The following is a 25,953-nucleotide window of genomic DNA, read 5'->3' as shown; positions in this document are numbered from 1 at the left end:
AAAAAGAAAGTGGGAAAAGAGAACAGAGAGCGATTGGCAGGGTGTACTATTTTTCATGAGGTGAACGGGGAGAGTTTCTCTAACCAGGTGATGTACCGTCAAAGACCTGAATGAGGTGAGGGAGCGAGCTGTGTAGATATTTGGAGAAAAAGCAGTCAGAGAACAATGAGTAGGCTAGGTTGACTAAAGCTAATTGTTAGAGCCAAATAGATGAGCACCTTCAATGCCATGCTAAGGTTTCTTCCTATAGACAGTGACCATTGACGAATTTTGAGCAATGTCATTTGGCAAATTAGAAATGTGCCCTTTTCAAAGAAAGCTTCTCCAGCCATAGCATGTAGGATGGTCTGTAGAAGTGTGAATGAAGGGATAGCAGGGGTGTGGGGCTATGGAAATGACCTACGGAAGATTTAGTCAGAATTTGAAGTAGGGCAGTGGTCCTAGAAATGGAGAAGGGGAAAAGATTTAAGTTGCATTTCAATCAGAGCATGCATATATATATTTTTAAAGATTTTATTTATTTATGTGTGAGAGAGAGAGAGCGTGAGAGAGCAAGCATGGTGGGGGGGGGGAAGGAAGGGGCAAAGGGAGAGGGAGAAGCAGACTCCCCAGTGAGCAGGGAGCCTGACTTGGGCTCGATCCCAGGATCTGGGATCATGACCTGAGCTGAAGGCAGACAGTTAACCGACTGAGCCCAGCAGGTGCCTCCAGAGCACACATATTGGTGAAGGGTCGAAGGGTTGAGAAGAATTATCCAAAATCACAAAGTACAACAAATGTCATTGGAATTCACTTGTTATGTTCTTTTGGGTTTATGGCAGGACACCAGCAGGGCATGGTAGTACTCATTTCCCTAACTTTTTCTAGCACTTGGCATACACACACACACACACACACACACACAGTCTTTGCCATTTGACTTCAAAATGGCACTTCTTTCTTTATTTAGGTTATGTGTTTTGTGAAAAACTGAACTTAAGATTTTTGGTTTTATATTACCTATTCATAAAAAAAGTACCTATTCATGTTATAAATTGTTTTATTGCAGCAAATCACAATATGGCTATCAACTTAGCAAATTGCTTTTTCTTAAAAAATAATAAGCCAGGGTCAGAGCTTATGCAGCAATAGATAGAATTGATATGGGGAAAAATAAAAGTAAATAGTTTTCAAATTATTTACTGAGGCCCCTGAATTACTTTCCAATCTTAAGTTTTCTTCGGGTAACTGGAGGGAGGAGTATAAAATTCAAACTAAACATGTTTGGCCATTGTTGTTTTATCTGTTCATATGTATTGGTTCTAGTAAACATGGATTTGCATTCAATGTTTTTTTTTTTTTTTTAAGTGCTTACCAAGTGGCAGACACTGGGTTAAGTGTTAAGTACACACAGTGCCTGCACTTAAGAAATTGGCATCCTAGTGCGGGGGTCTGTAGAAAATACGGTGTATATCTTCACTTTCATGGGAGGAGGGCCCTTAGCTTTCACCATACCTCTGAGGCAACTGTGTTTTAAAAAGTAAGAGCCACTGGTTTGAAAGGAAAAGAGATACACGAGCAGGCGGAAAGCACAAACTGCAAAGAAAATGCACATTGTGGGCGCCCGAAGATGTGTAAGAATGAGGAAGGTGTCCAAGAAGGAACCTTACTGGATCTAATAAGCTAAAGGGGAAATAGGCTTCCGCCTGCTGAATCGGGTGGAGAGTGAAAAGGGGCAGGATAGGCAGGGGCTTGAATATGGAGAGAACATAGAACACCGACAGAGTTGCAAAAATGTTCGAGATGCTCAAGATTAGTTAAAGAGAATATTTGCGTGGAAATGGAAGGTTGCAGTATGGGTGTGGGGAGGGAGTGACAAGAGGTGAGCTTGGAGAGTGTATTCATCAGGGTTCTTCAGAGAAACAGAACCAGTAGGAGATAGCTAAATGGACAGAGAGGTAGACAGACAGATAGATGGACAGATATGATCTGCCTCCCTCCCTCCCCTCTAGCTATGTATGTATATTTCAATATCGATATGTATCTGTATCTGTCTACATCTGTAGATATTGATAGAGCGTTTGGGGAGAGTGAGAGGGAGGGATTTTAAGGAATTGGCTCACATGATTGTGGGGGCTGATGCAGTTGAAATCTGTAGGGCATCTGGCCCTACTTACTTATCCAGCTTAGTTGGAAATCCAACTAAGAGTTGATGTGCAGTGTCAAGTTCTAAATCTTTAGGGTAGGCCAGCAACCTGGAAACTCAAGCGCAATTTCTGAGTTGCCATCTTGACGCAGAAAATTGCTTCTTTGGGGAACCTCAGTCTTTGCCTTGAAGGCCTTCAACTGATTGGATGAGGCTCACCCACACTATGGAAGTTATTTGCTTTACTTAAAGTCAACGGATTGTAAATGTTAATTATATCCACAAATGTTTTCAGAGCAACGTCTAGACTAATGTTTGGCTGAACAGCTGGGTACCAGAATTTAACCAAGTTGACACATAAAATTATTGTGAAATGCACATTGGTCGGCGCTCTGCTCTTAGTGCGAGCAAGGAGTGAGGCCGCTGTTGCTGTAATCGACAAGAGAGATGATGGTTTCCTGAGCTAAGGCAGTGTCATGGTGGTAGAGAAAGTGGTCAGACTTGAGAGGCTTTAAGGAGGTGGAATTGAGAAGACATGGCAATCCTGAGGTTTTGACTTGGGCAGCTGAAGCCTAATGGCAGAGTGATGGCCGTTTATTGAACAGGAAACATCAGAAGTAAGTCTGACGAGGGAGAAGGTGCTGGGGTTTGTTTTGGACATGCATATTTAACAGATAATAGAAATTTATCTGGAATCCTTAGTTTTAAGGAATTGAAGTAAGGCCAAGCTTCAGGGTCGACAGTAGGGGAATATTACATTTCGAGGCTGTGATTGTCTGTAGTCCTTCACTAGGGTTTATAGAAAAAGTAAGCACTGCATACGTCTCTTGGGAATTTTGAGTCTTTCCCACCTGTTCACCAAAGAAATGCCCTTCTTTCTGCAAGCTCCTTGCATGAGAACTTTATTCCAAGAGCTGCAAAATCAATTGTTGCATCTATGCAGAGCCACATGAGGCTTGGATCAGGTGGTTCCCAGTGCTGATACACAGTAGGATAATTGGGGGGGATGTTTATTCCTGAGCCTCACCGAAGACCAGTTAATTTGGAGTATCTCTGTGCGGTTCAAATGTTCAGCCATGGTTGAGAACTACCACACTGTGCAAAGAACTCCACAAGAGTTGGTTTCCCCTTGTTGAATAGCGGAGAATGTCATCCTCTGCCAGAGGTGGGGGTTGCACAGAGCGAAGACCTACAATGGGGGAGGAATATTCTGATACAGGAGTTGAGGTAAGCACTCTGGACGACGAGGCAGAGAGAACTGGGAAAATGAAATGGTAGGGAAGATCCAAAGTGCTTATAGACAGGGAGGGAATTAGTGGGGGGGGGGTAGGGGATTAGAAGTGGGCATGTGACCATAAAATTATGAACCCAGAAAGCTTAGGTACATATTTTAGATATGTATTTATAGATTATCTTGAACATTATTTAACTTTTAAAATGTAGTTTAGGGGTGACCGTTGAACACAGTTGACTTAACAAATGTGCTACAACTGAATTACAGGTACAGAGTTAGCAAATCCGTGGCTGCCTGAGGTTGGGGTAGGGGGATGGGCATGGAAGGGGCAGAAGGGAGAGACTGTAGAGTGACCTGAGGAAACGTCTGAGGTGATGGGTATGTTCACTGCCTTGATTGTGATGATGATTTCGTGGGTATGTACATATGCCACAGTTCATCCCATTGTACACTTTACACATAGGCAGTTTGTGTGTGTAAGCTCTTTCTCAAGCTATTATCAAAAAAAAAAAAGAGAAAGGGGGAGAGATGTGGTAGAAGTCATAGATCCAAATGTTGCAATTCCTCTCAGAGCCAGATCACAAACTAAGCGTTAAAGTTAGTCTCATTAGTTTTTGTTACACCCTTCCATTTTTTTTTAAACAAGAGATTATTTTCTCTTATCTTAATGATATCTCTTAATCACCAGAATAGCCATTTTCAAAAATCAAATGCATTTTCTTTCTTTTTTTTTTTTTTTTAAGATTTTATTTATTTGACAGAGAGAGACAGCGAGAGCAGGAACACAAGCAGGGGGAGTGGGAGAGGGAGAAGCGGGCTTCCCGCCGAGCAGGGAGCCCGATGTGGGGCTCGATCCCAGGACCCTGGGACCATGACCCGAGCCGAAGGCAGACGCTTAACGACTGAGCCACCCAGGCGCCCTCTTTTTTTTTTTTTAAGATTTTATTTATTTATTTATATGACAGCGAGAGCAGGAACACAAGCAGGGGGAGTGGGAGAGGGAGAAGCGGTCTCCCCGCCGAGCAGGGAGCCCGATGTGGGGCTCGATCCCAGGACCCTGGGACCATGACCTGAGCCGAAGGCAGCCGCCTAACGGCTGAGCCACCCAGGCGCCCAAATCAAATGCATTTTCAAGAGGCAAATATTTGCTGCCACTAGGAAGCACACACAAATGGCTCTTACGGGGATTGACTACTTAGAGGAGAGCCTGAGGAATTTAATAAGAATGGCCTGGAGTGGCTTTAGAATTAGTGCTTTGGTGGAAGGGCATAAAGGTGGATTAGGGGGATGGAGGGACCCTGGGGTCACATCACCATTTCCCTTTATCCCTGGCCCCAGGGTGGAAAATACCTGAAGTTTAAAGGCCAGTCAGATTCCAGGAGCAGGGCATGCCCCACTGTACACATGATTTATTAATGTGTAGAGGTTTTATGTTAATTTAAAGCCTTCTTGGTGCATGACTGTCTTCCCCCTGCAGTGTCCTGAGGAACTGTAGCCAGGACACCTTTCTGGGCGCCATCACTGTGCCCTAACGCTGTCACCCCGCGGCTGCCTTTGAGGAGGACAGATAATTATGTAAGCAGCATGACTTTCTGATGAACAAATTAAGGCCAATATTTATTAGTAATAACTGCTTTCTCTTACAGTGGATAATGAAAAACTGCAGGGTGGATTCATGTTGTGCTTCCTGGATGATGGATGTGGTATGAGCCCTGGTAAGTTAATTATCCAGATACCTAACTGGCTGTTCAGGGAAACAGAAAATCCATAAAATAAATAAAAATAAATTGAGCTATCTATGCAAAACCAGGTATGGAGCTATTAAGGGAAAATAAACCCCAGACTTAACATATTGTTGAGCTTTCTAGATTTAAATATTCCAGCTGACAGAGTAAATTCATTATAATCATCTAAACCAAGATAAAAAGGGAATGTAGATAAATATTGCAAGAAAGATGAAAAGAAGAAGAAGGTATGATTACTTGTAAGAAAAAACATCTAGGAAATGAATGGAAAAGGCGGGGTAACTGGATGGATTTTGAGATTGTTTGAGCCTGCCCTTCAGGTATTGCTTGCAAGAGCCCTAAGGCAGTTTCCAGTGCTTTCAGGCTATTTTTAATTTTCTGCTTAACCTTGAGGAAGAGGTTACCTCTCCTTGTTTTTAGCGGTTTGTTTTTTCTCGGCATGTTCAAAGGGTTAGTAGATTCAGTCAACTATTCTCACCATAATGAACACATCTACAATTCATTGCATGATTTTTTTTTTTTTTTTGGTACCTTCAAGGCTAGCCAAAATGCAACACACAGTAGGTGCACAATACCAGTTTACTGTGAAATTGAATTCTTTTTTTTTGAAGATTTTATTGTTTATTTATTTGTCAGAGGGGGGAGCGAGAGAGAGCAAGCACAAGCAGCGGGGAGCGGCAAGCAGAGAGAGAAGCAGGCTCCCCGCCGAATGGGGAGCCCGGTGTGAGGCTCGGTCCCAGGACTCTGGGATCATGACCTGAGCCAACTGAGCCACCCAGGCATCCTGTGAAATTGAAATATTATTCCCTCTGATAAGGGCTTTGACTCATTTGGGATAGCTTATCCCTGAATTCTTGTTTAACACTTGTCTATGACCCACAAAACAGGATTTTTGACCACTAGGTTAAAAAAATCATGAGGAGAGTTCAAGTAATAGGGAACAGTTCTGTCTGTTCTATAGCAGCAGAAAGGATGCTCATCACTGCCAGAAGCTGAGAATACAAAGTAAAGCAGTTGTCTTCTTGCTAGTCTCTGAAGTGCCCCCTTGGTATGAATAGTCAGAGATTATTAGCAAGTTTAGAAAATGCTGAAATCTCTTACTCAGGTCTCGTTCTGACTTTGTCAGGATAATTTTGATTTTTCCAGGTGATTTTGACTCAAAGTATTGTTGGTTCCTTAGTGTTTAAATAAGAGAAAGAAGACTGTGAGAAAATCATGATGAAAAAACAGTTTTGTTTTTCACGTCTAGGCTGACCATTTAGTTCATTTTTCTGAATGTTTAAATAACAGAATATCTGATATATTCTAAGGTACTTCCTTAAAAAAAAAAGAAAAAAGAAAAAGAAGCAGCTCCTTTTATAATACAGCCATGAGCAAAATGATGAAAACACAGAAAAGTGGCAAATATTCAAATCTTCAGAAGGAACTCATACTTCAGTTGACATATACAGGACAATTTTTTTTTTTAAAGATTTTATTTATTTATTTGACAGAGAGTGTGAGAGAGGGAACACAAGCAGGGGGCGTGGGAGAGGGAGAAGCAGGTTTCCCACTGAGCATGGAACCTGATGTGGGGCTCGATCCCAGGATCCCGGGATCATGACCTGAGCCGAAGGCAGCTGCTTAACCAACTGAGCCACCCAGGCACCCTGACGTATACAGGACTATTTTTAAAAGTCTACTAGTGTTGAGAGAACAATTACTGTTAACATTGATTGGAAAATCGGGACGCCTGGGTGGCTTAGTCGGTGAAGCGTCTGCCTTCGACTCGGGTCATGATCTCAGGGTTCTGGGATCAAGTCCCGCATTGGCCTCCCTGCTCAGTGGGGAGCCTGGTTCTCTTTCTCCCTCTGCTGCTCCCCCTGCTTGTGTGCTCTCTCTCTGTCAAATAAATAAATAAAATCTTTAAAAAAAAGATATCTATAATATAAATCACATCATATCCTTCCCCTTTTTAAAGCCCTTAGTGGTTTTTCCGTACTTTGGGATATAATTTATACTCGCAGTAATGCTTCCAGTTTCTTGCATTATTTGGCCTTTGTCCACCTCTTTGGCCGTTTCTCATGGCACTTACTCCTTTGCTTATAACACTCCAGCCATACCTACTGGCCCTTCGTTTGAAGTTCATCTCAGATGTCACCTTACGAAAGAGGCCTTCCCTGATCATTCTGTCTGAGGGCCACACTCCTGTTAATTCTCTATCACCTTATCCTGGTTTTATTTTCTTCACTTAATGCTTTAAAAAATTATCTTGTTTATTTGTTTCTAATCTGTTTTTCCTATCATGACATAAATTGCTATGGGCAGGGGTCATGTCAGTGTTCTATACCTGTGCCCAGAACTCCGGCCACCATACATGGGAGTCTGTGAGATGTGCTTTGAAAACCATGGAATATGGTCTCTGACAACCTTGGATTGTTATCCTTACAGTAGCATTCATAGGCTGTTTCACCTTGGGCACTTTACATACAATCTTTGAACTTAAATTTCCTCATCCGTAACATGCAGATCATCATCATAATATCAACTATGTAGTTTTGTTATAAATATTGACTAGGCAGTGCATGTAAAGTATATGATACAGTCCCTAGCATATACTAAACAGTAAATGGTAGCTAATGTTGTTATTATGGATACCCTCACCTAATACCCAGCCCTTTATAAGAACATGCGATAGAATGTCCAGTTGGCTTCAGATAAGCAGAGTGTCTGGTAGCCCTTACATACCACACACCAGGTGTGCATGTCTGCACACAGACTGACACTGGTCTTCAGAACATTTCCAGAGTTCCAGAGCACGCATTCAGGTAGGCCAACTGGGAGACCCATTTCTATCTTTCCTTGTGTCCCTAGGAGCATTCTGATTTCTGGGGGTATGTATATTTTGAAGTTCAGATGATTCTTCTCTAGAATTTCTGAATGCCCTGGAGAGATCTGGAGAATGACTCTGAGAGTCTGGAACAAGTGGCCCTTCATCCCCAGGGAGTGTCAGACCAGAAGCCATTCTGCCCTGCTTGGTCTTCCATGGAGCTGGCTAAGGGCCAGATTCATGGAAAATGACTAGTGGTACAGATAATTTTAACACGTATAATTTATTGGCACTTATCAAGTGGCATGTACTGTGTTCAGGGTTTCACAAACAGATGATCTCCTTTTGTGTATTTGTCTTCAGCAACAACCCTATGATCTAGGTCTTAGTAGTTCCCTTTTAGAGACGAGGAAATTAAGACTCAGAGTTTAAACTCTGTTTACCCAAGGTCATATGGCTAGGTCTGTCTGACCTCCTTCAGTATATTACAGTTAAGATCCTGGTCAGAGATCATGGAGCCTGACAAGAATCCTTGTCACTGGGCTGACCCAAGAGGTATGGATTTGCCCTAATGTCCTGAGATACGTGTGACATCCTGACAACTGGACCTGTGGCCAGTGTCAATGATTCATAATTTCTAACCACCTATATGTCTTTGTCAATTATAGAGGAAGCTTCAGATATCATTTACTTTGGAACATCCAGGAAACGGTCATCAACCTTGAAGTTTATTGGGCAATATGGTAATGGTCTTAAAAGGTGAGAATTTTTTTTTTCCTTTAAGGCATGTATTATTGATACTGGGAACAATATTTATGTAAAGGCAATCTTATACAGAATGATCAGGTTTGTGAAGCTCAAAACATATATATAAACTGGAGAGTCCTACCTTGTTTTGGGATTTCCATACCGAAAACTGACTTGAATCTTTACAATATTTGTAAATTTAATTCTCGTATAGGGGATGAATTGTCTCTCAGGAAGCAGAAGCCCTGTACTTCAGAGCTTCCTTGAATCTCTGTGTTTCTCTTGTTTTTCAGAGCATATGTTATTGCAGGTGTAATTATGTGTCCACAGCTTATTTTATTAATCTGCCTCAGTGTAAGGTGAGGACAAGGGTATATCGTCACCCATGTGACACCTGCTACGGACAGATAATTGTTCTTTTCTTGAGTCCTGGACAGCGCCTTATTTCTAGCTGCCCTGTCTCAAGCAAGGGTGTGGAGCTAGATTGGTTCAAATCCATCTGCTCTACTTTGAGGAAAAAAATAATATTTTCACCCTTTTGGTGATGGGTCAGCAAAACAGGGGAGTTACTTCTATGAAAGAACAATTCATTACAGTGCACAGTTTCGTGCCCGCCTATTTTTTCTTTTCAGTGTTTGAGAGGTAAACCAGTATGTTCTTGTTTTTTAATATAGTGGATCCATGAGGATTGGGAAAGACTTTATTCTTTTTACAAAGAAGGAAGAAACGATGACCTGTGTGTTTTTTTCTCAGACATTCTGTGAAAGAGAAGGTCTTACTGAGGTAAGAGTTGAGATTTTCCTTTGGTTTCTATGGTAACAGCGTTGTTTTCATTTACCATCTCAGGAGGTGAAGTCTACAGCAGTTCTTTTCTGATTATGATTTAGAAATTTAGGAATGTATTTGGGAAGTGGAGAGAGGGTGGCTGGACATTCTGGGGGGGGTCATTGGAGGCATGTCCTGTTGACCAATTTTTTTTTTTTAAGAATCCGTGGCCACTTATTTTTCTTGGGTAGCATTTTTTTAAAAATAGATTTTATTTATTTATTTGAGAGAGAGAGAGACAGTGAGAGAGGGAGCATGAGCAGGGGTGAGAGGGGCAGAGGAAGAGGGAGAAGCAGACTCCTTGCTGAGCAGGGAGCCTGACACAGGACTCGATCCCGGGACCCTGGGATCATGACCTGAGCCAAATCAGGTGTGTAACCAACTGAGCCACCCAGGTGCCCCCCTGTTGACCATTCTTGAGTGGGTTATTAACTCAAGGCAGTTTTCAGAATGTTATTTTCATTATCCATGTACCCAAATCTCCCAGAATAAGAGGCTCCCTTTGGCACAGTGAGCTTTTTGGAAGGAGCCTGCAAAACATTTCCACCATTTGTGCCATAAATGGATTATCATTTTAAAAATAAATATTGGATTAAAAGACTTGGAATACAAAATCTAAAGAAACTGAGTGCAAAATAGATTTAAAACTGTAACCCAGTAACCATAATTTCAACTCCATTTGATGACCTAGCTATGCTTTATTAATTTGCAGTGTCTGAGTTTTACTACTCACAATGTCAGTGTAATTCAATACAGTGAATGCAGGTTAAGGAACGACCCAGCACTGGTTAGACCCTGTGGAAGGTAGAAAACCAGCAGAAGATCATCTGACCATCAGAGGGGTCATAAAATATAGGCAAACACATGTGAATTGGATACATAAAAAAATGAGGGTGTTTAAAAAGAATGCTGTTCAGTGAGTATGCATTTCTGCTGTTACAAAATTGTCAAAAGCAATGGTATGGATGGAGAGATTAGAGAGCCTCGATTGGTCAATGAGCGTTTTATGCAGTGAGCACCACTTGCAGCTGTAAAGGCTGGTATGTGGAGAGAAGTGGCACGCAGCAACTCTCAGACCTGGACAGGAGTATGGAGTTGGAAGGACAGTGGGGATGTGAGGTTGTCCCCCAAGGGTGCAGCATGCCCACCGGCCGCAGTGGGGTGGGGCCGGCTAAGCAACAAATCTGTAGGCGATAGGGAGTAGCTGAGTGGGAGACTGTTAGAAAGAAAAGCAATGCTTTAAGCATTTATGTTGCCATTTATATATGTAAAGGCATGGAAAATTGGGCCAAAGCTGAGGTTATAGCTTTCCTAACATGGGCCATTTCCTTTTTTTTTTTTTAAAAAAAAAAAAAACTGAAACCAGGAACCCCTTCCCATTTCTACTTCGACCCAGGCAAACTCTTTCAATAATATTAGCTGATTTTTTTCACTATTTTCCTGCATATCTCTATATAACATACTTGTATTACTACTCCTTGATTTGATGTATTATGTATTAATTGCTCGTTATAAAAGGATCTATATATTATTATTTCATGTGTTTGTATTACATATACATACTTTCCAATTCTCCACCTTCAAGGTAGCTCCATTGTCATTTTACTTATGCTAATGTTCAGTATTTACGTTGTAAGACTATATAAACACTATTCACACTGTATCCTGTCATAAATGAATTTTTTCCTTTTTCTGCACAATTTTTTCTTTTCCCTGGAATTAGTAATTGTCTCCTTAGTGTTTTATGTACTAAGCATTGTCCTGAGTATTTGCTTGGTTTTCTGTCTTTATCACTATGTTAACCCCAGTCTCCAGCTACATTCTTCTCTGTTCCACCTTCCTGAAGACTCTGCCCTGGAATCTTCTTGCTGCCCCTCACTCCTGCTGTCCACGGCTGGTGTTCCGCTGTGCTCCCAGGACCTGCCTTGTCCAACATGTCTTCTGTTAGCTTTCTTAATAAGGATGCATGAGAAGTCAAGTGTTTTGAGACTTCACATGCATGAAGATATTTTTATCCTACCTGAACACTCAGTTTAGCTTGTTGTTATTTGTAGGTTGGAGTGAATTTTCTTTCAGGAATTGGAAGCCATTGCTTCATTATCTTATTTCTAGCATTGTCATTGAGAAGTCTGAAACCATTTTAATTTCTGAGTCTTGTGTGTAACTTACTCTTTTTTTTCCCCCTTCTACTCTTTGAAGCAGTAGAATCTTCTTTGTCTCCAATGTTCTGATGTTAAGTATTTTGCTTTTGCGTGGGTGTGTTTGCATCCATTGTGCTGGTTGCTTATTGGACATTTTCAATCTGGAAATACATGTTCTTCAGGTTGGGAACGTTTTTCTGTAATATTTATGATTTTCTTTCATTAGTATTCTCTTTTCTCTCTTTTTGTAACTTCTGTTCTTAGATCTTGGACACCTAGAACTGGTTCTTAAATTTTCTTATCTTATCTCTCCAATTTTCTGTGTTTTATTTTCTGGGAGATTTTCTAACATTTATTCTTCCAACCCTTTCATAAATATTTTTCTGTAGTCATATTCTTCATTTCCAAGAAGTGTGTTAAATTCTTTCAGTATTCTTTTTTAAAGACATATAGTTATGTTTCATGGATACAATATTTCCTTTTAGTGCTCTGAAGATATTAACAATGATTGACTTTTCTTTTCCTCTGAAATTTTCATCTTCCTTGTATGGTTTTTGTTTCCGATGAGTTGCTTTGTTTGTGCTTGCTTATTTGGTCTGTATTTATCATATTAGAGGCTTTTCTCCGATGGCTATCAATCCTGAATACTTTAAATAGAGTATTCCAATACAATTTTGATCAAAAGCTCTGCGAGGGTGGGGTTGGGGGTGGGGGGCTTTGCAGCTATGAGTGTCACAATAGTGAGCCCTAGCTGAGCTGTATTATTGGGAAGCCCTCAATGTAATTTTCTTTATGTCTTTCCTTCTGGGCTAGTCCAATTTCTCGGAGAAGACTCCTACAGTCTTCTGCCTGAAGGCCTAGCTGACAGCTTTCTGGGACCCAAATGAGAGAAGAGATCTGAGTTCTCAGCATCCAGTATGTATACCTTAATCCCTCTGATCTCAGGTCCCCCTGACAACTGTGCCTGACATATCCTCTAATCCAGAAATGCTTTGTTGTACTCTTTCCAGAGAATAAGCATCCAGTCTCTGTGGAGGTGGGGGAGCTGGTGCCAGATGGGGATCTGGATGCTACTTCTCTTTCACTTCCCCCTTTATCCCACCCCCAGAGTGAACTCATGCCATCAATCTCTGAGCCTTTTAGCGTATTCCAAATTGTAAACAGGCTGGTTTTCTCTTCTGGCATGGGCCTCAGATTGGTTTTCCTGGATTTGCTGTCATGTACTGTTCAACTTCTAAAGTGCTGATACTGTTGTTCCTTCTGCCATCCTACCCATATTTCATTAGGGGCTGAAGTAGATTCCATCTGTCCCCACATTAGACAATGGAGCATTTTAGAATAAAACGCTGAGTATACATAATTGTTTTGTGTCTTTCTCTCATAAAACTAGAATACAGGGGGAAATAAACTTTTAACTTTGTGTTTTGTAATTTGGCTAGATGAAGAATGGACTGAATTAGGATCAGATGAAAGGATGATGGTTTTTATTTGTGTACTTCATAGTAAATTGATGTGTGCATTTTTTTAATAGGTTGTTGTTCCAATACCTTCATGGTTAACAAGAACCAGAAAATCTGTCACAGATGATCCTCAAAAATTCTCAACAGAATTGTCTATAATTTTTAAGTACTCTCCATTTAGAAATGAAGCTGAACTGATGCAGCAGTTTGATGTGATCTATGGGAAATGTGGTAAGATCATCAAAACTCTGAAGTTTTGTTAGAAGTATTTGTTTTTAGTGTCTTTCAAAAGATACTTTACGTACGCTTTTATATTTTTTCTATTTATAATCCATGCAGGATCTCACATGGGGGCAGTTATTCATTATATCCACATGAATTTTGTCTTAAGTGAATCTAAACGTGAATAGCTCTAAGTCCCTGATACTGGGAGAAAGACTTGTACTTGCACGAGCTTGGTGAAGACTGGATACAGAGAGGATGACATAGTCTGTGACCATAGGGGATCCATAATTCCTGTACTATGTAGCAGAGTTAGGAGATGTTTACTGTAGTGTCTACGATTAGATGATCTCACGTGTGTAAGACAGCAATTTATAAGCCAGTGAATCCAGGTTTCCGAGGCAGAGAGTTAGCAAAAGCTTTGTGGACATTTTCCACATTAACAGATCTTTCTGTGTATTCTTTATTTCTGTATTCTTTCAACCTGCACCAGCTTTCTACTCAACATGTAGAATGCACTGTGTCTACTAACATTTTCCAGTGCCAGTCTTTCTCCAGATGTCCACCTTTCATATCTAGAAACAAGAAGAATCCTACTCTAGAGAAAGCTATGTGCATTTTCCTTTTTGCAACTCCTTGTTTTATATAATGTTTCAGTAAAATTCTGAGAAATTTGTTTCTGACTTGGCTTGTATTACCTTCAAAATTTCTTCTCTAATTTGTGGCATTTTGTTTAAAAATGATTTTTTGCCATCCTTTCCCTTTTCTTTTAGAAGAAAACTAGTGGCAATTCAATAAATATTAGTCTTATTAATGTGTACATGATATACCTTTTTTTATTTTTAGAAAGAGAGTATGTGCAAGCTGTGGGGGAGGGGCAGAAGGAGATGGAGGGAGAGAATCTTAGGCAGGCTGCATGCTCAGCGTAGAAACTGATCTGGGGCTCCATCTCACGACCCTGCGATCATGACCTGAACCAAAATTAAGAGTTAGACGCTCAACCAACTGAGCCACCCAGGTGCCTCTGTACATGACATACTTTAAGGACAGCTAACGTGATTTGTTAGTTGACTTTTAACTGTGAAATGCTCATGTAAATACTAAAGAAGGGTGTACTGTTTCTTGAATACTTTTCTAAATGCTTTGTAAAAATTAACACATTTAATTCTCAAAATTATTCATGTGCTCCATTGTGGAGATTAGAAAACATTAGGTTCAAAGAGGTTAGGAAATTTATCCAAGGTCATTGCAACTGGTAAATAAATGGTTGATGCAGGATTTAGACATAGGCATTCTTAGTCACTGTGCTGTTTGTTCTCTCTTGGGTTTTAGTACTACCAAGAGAGGTGTAATTGGTTGTTCTTTTAATTTCTCTGACAATCCTGTTTGTCTTTGTACCATACTCAATTTTGTAAAGAATTTGGATTATTTTGTTAGTTATGCTTTAGAGCAGGGGTCAGCAAATGTGACCTGCAGGTCAAACCCAGCCATACTTGTTTTTGTAAATAAAGTTTTATTGGAATACAGCCACACTCATTCATTTATGTATTCTTTGTGGCAGCTTTCATGCTACAATGATGGAGGTGAGTTGTGAGTAGACGTGACAGAGACCATTTGGCCTGCAAAGCCTGAGATGTTTGTTGTCTGGCCCTTTACAGAAAAAGTCTGCCAACACCTATTATGGGGTCTAAAAACAATTCTTCATATTTGTACAAATTTTTAAAACTCATCTTTGTTCTTTTGTGCATTGATTCCATCCATGAGACCTTTACCCACAATACAAATTTAGCTCAGACTCCTAACAATTTTCGTAATGCAAATTATGAAAAAGTGCCAAAGTGTAAGAATTCACATTGAGAGACTTAACAATGATTTGAATAGGAATAAGACCTATAATGTAGAAACTCAACACTCTTTGGCAGAGAGTGGAATTTGCCCTGAGACTTCTATCCTGGAACTTACCAAGCACATTATTTACTGAAGTACAGAAGGAAATTTGGTCTAGAGTAGGCTTAATTCCACAGATGAGATAATAGCACCGTGACTAATATTTAGTGTAGTTAAAGTATTGATAAGTCAAACGTCCTTTTTTTCTACTAGGTACTTTGCTGGTTGTTTATAACTTGAAGCTTTTGCTTAGCGGAGAACCAGAATTGGATGTTAAGACTGACAAGGAAGACATACTGATGGCTGGAGCTCTTGAGGAGTGAGTAGTGTGTGTTTGACAGAATGTCTGTCAGTAAGGACAGCGAGCTGGCTTTGGAGTGCAGCATCCTAGTTCTAGGTCTAAGGCCGCTGTCCTTAGGGTCTAGGACAATTCATTTTATCCCAGTTACAGATGTTACAGTTAGGCTAGACCACTGATTCCCAAACCAGGCTGACCCTCTGAATGACCCGGATAGCTTCTTAAGAAGCAAAGGATCTTGTCTTATCCCAGATTCTGCTGAGTAAGAATCTCCCGATATCAGGCCTAGGAATCAGCATTTTTCACATGTGACTCAGACGTGGCGGCACATTTGGGAACCACTGGAATAGCACCTCTAAGCTTCTCTAATTCCGAAACTCCTATTTTATGAATGTTAAAACTGAAAAAAAAAAAACCCTCAGAGTTCATTATCCATTACATGTCATTAAAAATGGGCATCAGGGGCGCCTGGGTGGCTCAGTCATTAAGCGTCTGCCTTCGGCTCAGGTCATGATCCCAGGGTCCTGGGATCGAGCCCCACATCAGGCTCCCTGATCGGCGGGAAGCCTGCTTCTCCCTCTCCCACTCCGCCTGCTTATGTTCTCTCTATCGCTGTGTCTTTCTCTGTCAAATAAATAAATAAAACCTTAAAAAAAAATAAAAAAATAAAAATGGGCATCAGTATGGTGTAAAGCAAAAAGAAATATGACCAGCTAACAATTCAGAATGACCTTATGAACTTCATACTTATAGTTTATAAGTGAATAAATGGACACATTCATTTTTCTTGGCTATTAGGGATCCATAGGAAACAGAATAAAGAAGCATTGGAGAGCATGAGTGAAAAGTATGGAGAAATAATGAAATAGTGACTGAACCTAAGTTTCTCCAAAATAACTTTGTATTTGAAACTTACCAGCTTGAGCCCGCAGTCTCTTAGTGTCAGAACTCTGGAGCTGGAAGGGATTTTGAAGGAATTAAATTCATTCTGATTCATTTTAATTAAATACTGGTATTGTCCAGTGGAAATGTAATGAGAGACACAAATATGAATCCTATATGAAATCTAAATTTTCTAGTAGCCATATTAGGAAAAATAACAAGAAACAGGTCAAATTAATTTTAATAATGTTTTATTTAATCTGGTATATATAAAGTAAAATTTTAATATGAAAAGTAGTAATGAAACATTTTATACTCTTTTTTGCCTACTAAATCCTTGAAACCTCGTGTGTGTCTTACACAGATAGTGCGAGTCAGTTTGGACTAGTGCCCACCGGCCACATTTGGCCAGTGGCTACCATATCGGACAGTGCAATTTTAGATTAAGAGATTGAGACCCAAGTAAATACATAAACTTAACATCTCTTTTTCTTTTGCCTTTGAGGTGAGATTTGAAGGTCCCTTCCCCCATTAGAAAATTTAATGTTTGATAATGCACTTTTAGATTATCTTTTCTACTTTTTTCTAATTTATATTTTTCTTCATTTCATTCTAATGCATAATTCTTGATTTACACAGAAATGAAGGTGGTTTTTTTTTTCGTTTGGAAAAAAAAAAAATCCAGCCTCTTTACTGTTGTACAAATGCTGGGAACCCTTTTGGCAACATTAACACGCCAATATCAGAAAGGAGACCCAGAACTGTTAACCGGCACTTCCATTACCACGTCCCCCTTCCCCCTGGTCCCGCCCTTCTGTCTAACAGCTGCTTCCAAAACCAATATCGCATGCTATTTAAAAGCTCTGAGCCCAAATCTTCAAACAGTTATCTGTCAGAGTGCCTTGGCATTTCAGCACTAGCATCAGAAAACAAACACATTAGTGGAGGAATAATTTGACAGCTAATTTCTTTGGGAAAAAGTTCTTACTGTTTCCAGATTGTTTAATGAAGTCAGAGGCTTCTTAAGCCATTTAAGCAGTTAATCACAAAATGAAGAAAATGGATAAGATCCAGGATATGTATAGTTTAATTTTGGAACATGGACCACATTGGATTTGTTTGTTTGATTTTTCAACCACATTTTTTTATAGTTTAGTCATAAGAAAGGCCTTTTTAAGACAGGGTGGAGGATTTATGAGGATGAGTTGTTGTACAGAGGAGACATTATTTCTCCAGCAAGGGTGCTATTTGTACATTTCATAGCTTCTGATATGAGTCTCACAGTAGGGCCAAGGAGGGAGAGCAGTGTGCCTCCTGGGGGGGGGGATGATGTATAGTTTTCCCCTCTGCAAAGTCAGTGGGCTTTGACATTAACACCCAATTCCTCTTCATTAAGGGACTGGGAAAACGTTAACTCTTGCAGCTGAACGAATACTCTAGTGAAAGACGGATCTTTTTCTGACTGTTCTTACATTTATGACTTCTGATACATGAACTGCTAACCAAGAACAGTTTACATAATCTTGGTTTTAAGAACAAGTGGTTTAGTAATGTAACAACTCCTTTGCCACTTCTTTTTCTTGTGGTTATGGTGTCCCCCTTAAAGCCTCTGGGTATGATTTTTTTTTTTTAAAGATTATTTATTTATTTGAGAGAGAGAATGAGAGAGAGAGCATGAGAGGGGGGAGGGTCAGAGGGAGAAGCAGACTCCCTGCTGAGCAGGGAGCCCGATGCGGGACTCGATCCTGGGACTCCAGGATCATGACCTGAGCCGAAGGCAGTCGCTTAACCAACTGAGCCACCCAGGCGCCCCCTCTGGGTATGATTCTTCCTCTGTTCAAAACAAGTTTCAAACCTTGGAACTATGCAATTTCCACCTTTGGTCTTAGATGGTGTGGTCCTGCTGATTTTGAAAATAATTTAATTTTCTACATAGAAATAGGAAAATTCAAGCTTTCAGGCTTTTTTTCTGACACATTTTTCTTCCAATTTTGCTTCTTATAAAATCAAAAATGAAACAGTATTTAAAAAATTTTTTAAATAATTTATATATCATAATTATTAATTTTTGTTATTCAATTCTAGTGTTTTTTTAAGTGTGATTTCTAATTTTTTTTCATTTATGATTTGCTTCTGAACTTTAAGTTATTATGTAGTCTTGGAAAGTCTCATTTCATAATGATTTCTTGATAAGTGGTTTTACAATAAGTGGTTTTAAATTGATTCATCATAGTTTCTATAACCATTTCTTTATTTTTGGAGAATAGCATTGGTCCCAGTGTTTCACATTATTTATAGATAATATTGAAATAAGCATTTTCATACAGATGGATTTTTTTATTCTTTTGAATTTTTAAAAAGATTTTATTTATTTATTTGAGAGAGAGAGAAAGAGCCCCATGAGCAGGGGGGGGAGGCAGAGGAAGAGGGAGAAACACATTCCCCGCTGAGCAGGGAGCCAGATGTGGGGCTCAATCCCAGGACCCTGGGATCATGACCTGAGCCGGAGGCAGACGCTTAACGACTGAGCCACCTAGATGCCCTTGAATTGTCTTTTTAAATTATTTTTATTTATTTTTAAAGATTTTATTTATTTATTTGACAGAGAGAGAGAGAGAGAGACAGAGAGGGAACACAAGCAGGGGGAGTGGGAGAGGGAGAAGCAGGCTTCCCGCTGAGTAGGGATCCCGATGCGGGGCTCTATCCCAGGACCCTGGGATCATGACCTGAGCCAAAGGCAGATGCTTAATGACTGAGTCACCCAGGAGCCCCAGAATTGGTTTTTTTTTTTTTTTTTTTACAGACAAATTCCCAAGAAGGGAACTATCGAGTCAAAGTGTCCGGACTTTCATATAGTTCTTATGAATATTTGATATCAGTTTTAAACTTTGCAATCAAAACCCTTTATCTGCTTTGGGCTGAGGCTCTACCACCGTAATCCAACCGTCAGCAGGGCCTTGTTGCAAGATGACAATAACCTCATGAAAATTTCATTAGGAGTGATGTTCAAGTACGCAGGCAGTGGCATGTGCTTTGGCAGTATCAGTCTAAAGACAACCTGTTTTCACTTAAATTAAAAAAAATATGTAGATAGATAAGTCATCTCAGAATTTCAGAATCAGATGAGGCAGAAGTTTGCATTGAACATGTGATACATAAAATCAGAATTTGAATCTGTGAATGTGGCATGTGGAGAGTGCCAGGGAATCATACATAGTTGCAGGGTGATATGCAGAAAGTGGGTTATATCTTCAGGAAAGGAATCTGCCATGTTAAATTTAGGCCAAATGCCCTAAAAGGGAAGATGACAATATGAAGAATAACTTTGTAAGAAATCAAAAGAAAGTTAAGACTTTGGAACAAAGAGGCCAGGGAAGGGCTGAGAATATGGAATATGAATGAAAATAATAGTGAACTAAGGACAGGAAATAAGAGGTTTCTTCAGAGCCGGTTTAGACAATATTTGTTAATTTATGTTGTGGTAATTTTTGGAACTCCAGACCAAGTCCCACATGTCAAACTTTTGCAAATTTTACCCCCACCCAGCTTCTGTTTTTGTTTTTGTTTTTGTTTTTTTCTTTTGAATTAGTCAAAACAAAATCGGGTTAACTTGTTCTCTCCTCTCCCTGGTGGCTGTTAGTAAGCTTTAGTTATAATCACACAGATGATTAAAATCAGAGTGATTTGCAGAGGTCCTCTGTTGATTGATTGCAGTAGCACTGAGCAAATGGAAGGTGACAGGTCGTAGAGGGGAGGGTATGAAATGCCTCACATGTGGTCAGTATCAGTTGGCATCTGCAGAGTTGACAGGGTTGTAATTCTACTACTGTATTCCGTACCCAGAGAGTCTGTGTAGATAGTAGGTATGGAATTACTCTATCATTCAGATGTTTTAAATTCCATTCATAGGACATAGAATTCTTTATGTGGATACCAGCATGGAATTATAATTTCATAATTGAGATCTTGAAATTTCATTTAAGGTATGCCACCAACTCCTGGATCCAAGTGTTAGTTTTCTTCATGCTCTCCTGTCTCTCACTCTTCATTGTAGTCTACCTGGGACAGTAATCTTGGGGCAGTGGGTGGAGTGGGCCTCTGTAGTACACAAATATGAGTTGATTGAAAACTACTCAAACATGCATAAATACATCAATCAGTGTAACAGTGCTTTCTCATTCTCTACCCCAGCACGCCCTCCCCCCAATCTCTCTTCTATAGAAGTCATTCTGCAACTTGGGTTTTTAAATATGTCATCTAGATTTTTCAGTATTTGTCAGTTTATATTAAAGTCATACTTTTTTTTTTCTTAGCTTTTTCTTTTGATGTAATTTAGACTTTTCAACAGGGTTGTAAAGATAATACAAAGAATTCCAATATACCTTTCCCTCAGATTCCCCAGATGTTGATACTCTCACACTTGTTGTATCATTCTTCCTCTCCCTCTCCTTCTCTTTATGCATGGTAGGGATCCATGCATTCCTTTTAATTTTAAGGATAATAATCTGTCACTACCAGTATTTTGTGGCTAAAGTTGTCTTAGATTTGGCTAGTGGGAGCCTGTTCAAGCTGGCTTTTTTATTTTTTAATTTAAATTCAATCAATTAACATATAGTGTATTATTAGTTTCAGAGGTAGAGGTCAGTGATTGATCAGTCTTCTATAATACCCGGTGCTCATTACATCATGTGCTCTCCTTAATGTCCATCACCCAGTTACCCCGCCCCTCACCCGCCTCCCCTCCAGCAGGTTTTTTCCTATGATTAAGAGTCTCTTATAGTTTTTCTCCCTCTATGATTTTGTCTTTGTTTTTTATTTTTTCCTCTCTTCCCCTGTGATCCTCTGCCTTATTTCTAAAATTCCACATATCAGTGAGATCATATGATAATTGTCTTTCTCTGATTGACTTATTTCACTTAGCATAATACCCTCTAGTTCCATCATGTCAATGCAAATGGCAAGATTTCATTTTTTTGATGGCTAAGTAATATTCCATTGTGTGTGTGTGTATGTGTGTGTGTGTATGTATATGTATATATAATATATATATATATATACCACATCTTCTTTATTCATTATATATATAAATGCCACATCTTCTTTATCCATTCATCTGTTGATGGACATCTGGGCTCTTTCCATAGTTTGGCTATTGTGGACACTGCTGCTATAAACATTGGGGTGCATGTGCCCCTTCAGATCACTACATTTGTATCTTTGGGGTAAATCCCTAGTAGTGCAATGGCTGGGTCGTAGGGTAGCTCTACTTTCAACTTTTTGAGGAACCTCCATACTGTTTTCCAGAGTGGATACACCAGCTTGCATTCCCACCAACAGGTAAGAGGGTTCAGTTCCCCTTTCTCTGCATCCCTGCCAACATCTGTCATTTCCTGACTTGTTAATTTTAGCCATTCTGACTGGTGTGAGGTGGTATCTCATTGTGGTTTTGATTTGTATTTCCCTGATGTCAGGTGATGTTGAGCACTTTTCATGTGTCTGTTGGCCATTTGGATGTCTTCTTTGGAGAAATGTCTGTTCATGCCTTCTGCCTATTTCTTGATTGGATTATTTGTTCTTTGGGTGTTGAGTTTGATAAGTTCTTTATAGATCTTGGATACTAGCCCTTTATCTGATATGTCATTTGCAAATATCTTCTCCCATTCCGTCGGTTGTCTTTTGGTTTTGTTGACTGTTTCCTTTGCTGTACAGAAGCTTTTTATCTTGATGAAGTCCCAATAGTTCATTTTTGCCTTTGTTTCCTTTGCCTTTGGAGATGTGTCTAGCAAGAAGTTGCTGCGGCTGAGGTTGAAGAGGTTGCTGCCTGTGTTCTCAAGGATTTGAATGGATTCCTGTCTCACATTTAGGTCTCCCATCCATTTTGAGTCTGTTTTTGTGTACAGTGTAAGGAAATGGTCCAGTTTCATTCTGCATGCGGTTCAAGCTGGCTTTTGTGTTCTTTTGACATATCACCATCATTTTTAAACATTTTTTGGCATCATAAGATGTTCCAGGCTCATATTATACTTCTTCTGTTGCTGTAATGCAATCAGCCATTTCTCCAAGGAATCCTGGTTTCTTTTATTGGATAATTGTAGTCCTCATTTTTTAAAATGATTTTTTAAAAAATGTCTGTAAAGTAATAAATTACTATACATTGTTGTGTAACAGTTTTTGCATAATATTCAGTTATTTTACATTGATATATTGTACATCAATACTCCCTTACTGATTATGGGAACTTAGTTTGATTTCACTTTTTCACTATTTGAGCAATGCTAATATATTTTTTTAAGATTTTATTTATTTGAGAGAGAGAAAGAGAGAGCAGGCAAGCAGCAGGGAGGTGCAGAGGGAAGGGAGAGAGAGAATCTCAAGCAGACTCTCCATGAGTGCAGAGCCTGATACAGGTCTTGATCCCAGGACTCCAAGATCATGACCTGAGCTGAAACCAAGAGTTGGCTGCTTAACTGATTGAGCCACCCAGCTGCCTCGACACTTGATCTTTTTTTTTAATTAAAATTGTATTTAGGTAATTGTAGACTCATAAGCAGTTATAAGAAATAATAGAGAGAAATCCTGTGTACCCTTTGCTCAGGTTCCCCATTGCTGTTACTTTGCTAAACTTGGAGTACAATATCATAACCAGGATATTGACATTGATGCAATCTACCTAGCCTGGTGCAAATCCACCAGTACATCAGCACAAGGATCCTTCTTGTTGCCTTTTTCTTTTTCTTTTTTTTTTTTTTTAAATTTTATTCATTTATTTGAGAGAGGGAGAGAGAGAGCGTGAGTGAAAAAGCACAAGCAGGAGGAGTAGCAGAGGGAGAAGCAGACTTCCCGCTGAGCAGGGAGCCCCAATATGGCATGAGCCAAAGGCAGCCCCGTTTAACTGAGCCACCCAGGTGTCCCCTTCCTGTTGCCTTTTTTTTTTTTTTAAGATTTTATTTATTTATTTGACAGAGACATAGCAGGAGAGGGAGAAGCAGTCTTCCCTCTGAGCAGGGAGCCCGACGTGGGGCTCAATCCCAGGACCCTGGGATCATGACCTGAGCCAAAGGCAGATGCTTAATGACTGAGCCACCCAGGCGCCCTGCTGTTGCCTTTTATAGCCACATACACCCTCCCTCCTCTCTCCCCACTTGACTTTTAAAATTGTTAGTATTGTCCTTTGTCTAACAGCAATGTTTGATATTTTGAGGTCAAATCTGCAATATATTTCTTTATGAGTTTCTTTCGCATTTCTAGACTCTGATAGGTGTTCTTTAACAAATATATTTTCTTATCATTTCTTTTAATATTCGTAGTTTATTTCTGTAGCTTTTTAATCTATCTGGAATTTGTTTTTTGAACATAGCATGTACATGGGGGAGGACAGATTAATATTTTCTAATGGATATAGCATTTTAAAAATAGTTCAGCCTTTCTTGTTTGAGATGCATCACTAATATAAACTAAATTCTCATATCATATATGGATCTGTTTCTAGATGGCCTATTTTCATATATTTTTTTCTATTCTCACTTCATTAAAACTTTTTAATTGCTATAGCCTTTATAATGTGTTTTGCTATTTGGTAGGGCACGTACTCCTTCACTGTCCTTTTTAAAAATATTATGATTGTTCTTGCAGATGTTCTTTTCCATAAGAATTTCAAAATCAGCTTTTCAAGTTTTATTACAAAAAATACTCTTGGGATTTTGATTGGTAGTCCATTGAATTTATGGATTAATTGGGGGGAAAACTGACATATTTATGTTTTGGTTCTTATTTCAGTCTTTTATATAGTTGAGTGGAGTTTTAATCATCGTATATATCATAGTAGTTAAGAACAAGACTTTGAAAGTTAGACTGTATGAGTTCAATTTATAGTTCTATAAGCTGTGTTAATATGGGGAAGGTAGTTAACCTTAGAGAGCCTCAATTTTCATATCCAAAAATGGCAATAATAATAGCAGTAGTGTTAATAGTAATATATCACAGGGTTGTTGTGAAGCTTACATAATGTATGTACTGAAAAGTGCTTAGACCACTACCTGGCACAGAGTTAATACTCAGTAATTGTTGGATATTATTATATCTTCATAGGACTTACACATTTCTTGTTAAGTTCATAGGTATTATGACTATTCTTGGCACTCAAATAAGATTTTTTCTCTACTGCTTTTTCTAATTATTTGTTAATGTGCAGATAGGAAAACCATTGACCTTTTTTTTTTTAAGATTTTATTTATTTTAGAAAGAGTGAGTGGGGGAGGGGCACTGGGAGAGGGAGTCTCTAAAGCAGACTCCACTTGATCCTACAACCTTGAAGTCATGACCTGAGCTGAAATCAAGAGTTGGACGCTTACCTGACTGAGCTACCCAGGCATCCCAAAACCAATGACTTTGTGGATTTTGTATCTTGCCATTTATGAATTCTTTTATTTTAATAGTTTTCAGTTGGATTTTCTGTTTAGTCTTTATTTGCAAATAGTGATGGTTTTGTGTCTTCATTTCTATTACTCATTCTGTTTTCTTGTTTTAACTAACTAGTTAACTAAGAGTGATAATGACAGATGTGATTTTGGTTTGTTTCTGTCTTAATGGAATTCTTTTATCTTTGACCATTAGATATGATATTTATTCTAGTTATTATTCCTTTTAATCAATGCCTTTTGTCAAACTTAAGAAGTTATTCTATTTCTAGTTTATTGTGTGACTTTTATTTTTCACATCAGGAAATTGGTGTTAAGTTTTTGTCAATGCTTTTTGACATCTGTTGAGGTGATTTGGTTTTGTTTTTCTCTTTTAATCCGTTAAAGCAGTATATTATTCTGGTAAAGTTTGTGATATTGAACTATCATTCTTCCATTCCTCAAATAAACCCAACTAGTTCATGATGTAGTATTCACTGTGTTAATTTCACTAGTATTTTATTTAATATTTTTTGCCCTTATGCTTACACGTGAGACTGGGCTATAATTATGGTTTTATTATCCTTACCTTATTTAGTATTGGTGTATAGATTATGGTAGAGTGAGTTGAGAAGTTCTTCACCTCTTTTGTTGATTTGGAAGAATTTATGTAAAATGAGTCTTTGTTTGCCTATAGGTTTGGTAGAAATTCTTTTTTTTTTTTTTTTTTTAAGATTTTTTTTTTTATTTATTTGCGAGAGAGACAATGAGAGACAGAGAGCATGAGAGGGAGGAGGGTCAGAGGGAGAAGCAGACTCCCTGCTGAGCAGGGAGCCTGATGTGGGACTCGATCCCGGGACTCCAGGATCATGACCTGAGCCGAAGGCAGTCGCTTAACCAACTGAGCCACCCAGGCGCCCTGGTAGAAATTCTTTGTAAAATCTGTCGTCTTACCACTTTTTTGTTTTTGTTTTTACTTTAATTACTTTTGAATTGTGCTATAACTGTTTATCTATTCAGATTTTTAAATTTTGGGGTCAAATTTGTCATTTATAATTTCTTATAAGAGCATTCATTTTATTTAGATTTGCAAATTTGTTGATAAGGAGTTTTATATAAAATACTCTTTGAAAATTTGTTTTCCCCAATCCTATTGTTGTGTCCACTTTTACTACTTTTATT

The 25,953-nt window shown here is 39.1% G+C and overlaps 1 protein-coding gene across 1 annotated transcript in view; it reads left to right on the top strand.

Annotated features, from left to right (window-relative positions):
- MORC1 (MORC family CW-type zinc finger 1) overlaps window positions 1-25,953 on the top strand; it is a 170,298-nt gene that overhangs the window by 8,152 nt on the left and 136,193 nt on the right. Inside the window, exons 4-8 of the mRNA XM_021692684.1 lie at window positions 5,006-5,074; window positions 8,582-8,672; window positions 9,335-9,443; window positions 13,158-13,317; window positions 15,409-15,514. Of these exons, the coding sequence (XP_021548359.1) occupies window positions 5,006-5,074; window positions 8,582-8,672; window positions 9,335-9,443; window positions 13,158-13,317; window positions 15,409-15,514 (535 nt within the window). The remainder of the gene's footprint in view (window positions 1-5,005; window positions 5,075-8,581; window positions 8,673-9,334; window positions 9,444-13,157; window positions 13,318-15,408; window positions 15,515-25,953) is intronic.

Source organism: Neomonachus schauinslandi, chromosome 1, assembly GCF_002201575.2.
Source record: "Neomonachus schauinslandi chromosome 1, ASM220157v2, whole genome shotgun sequence".
Classification (NCBI taxonomy): domain Eukaryota; kingdom Metazoa; phylum Chordata; class Mammalia; order Carnivora; family Phocidae; genus Neomonachus; species Neomonachus schauinslandi.
The sequence above is the reverse complement of the archived record's forward strand: the minus strand, read 5'-3'. Positions and strand labels throughout refer to the sequence as shown.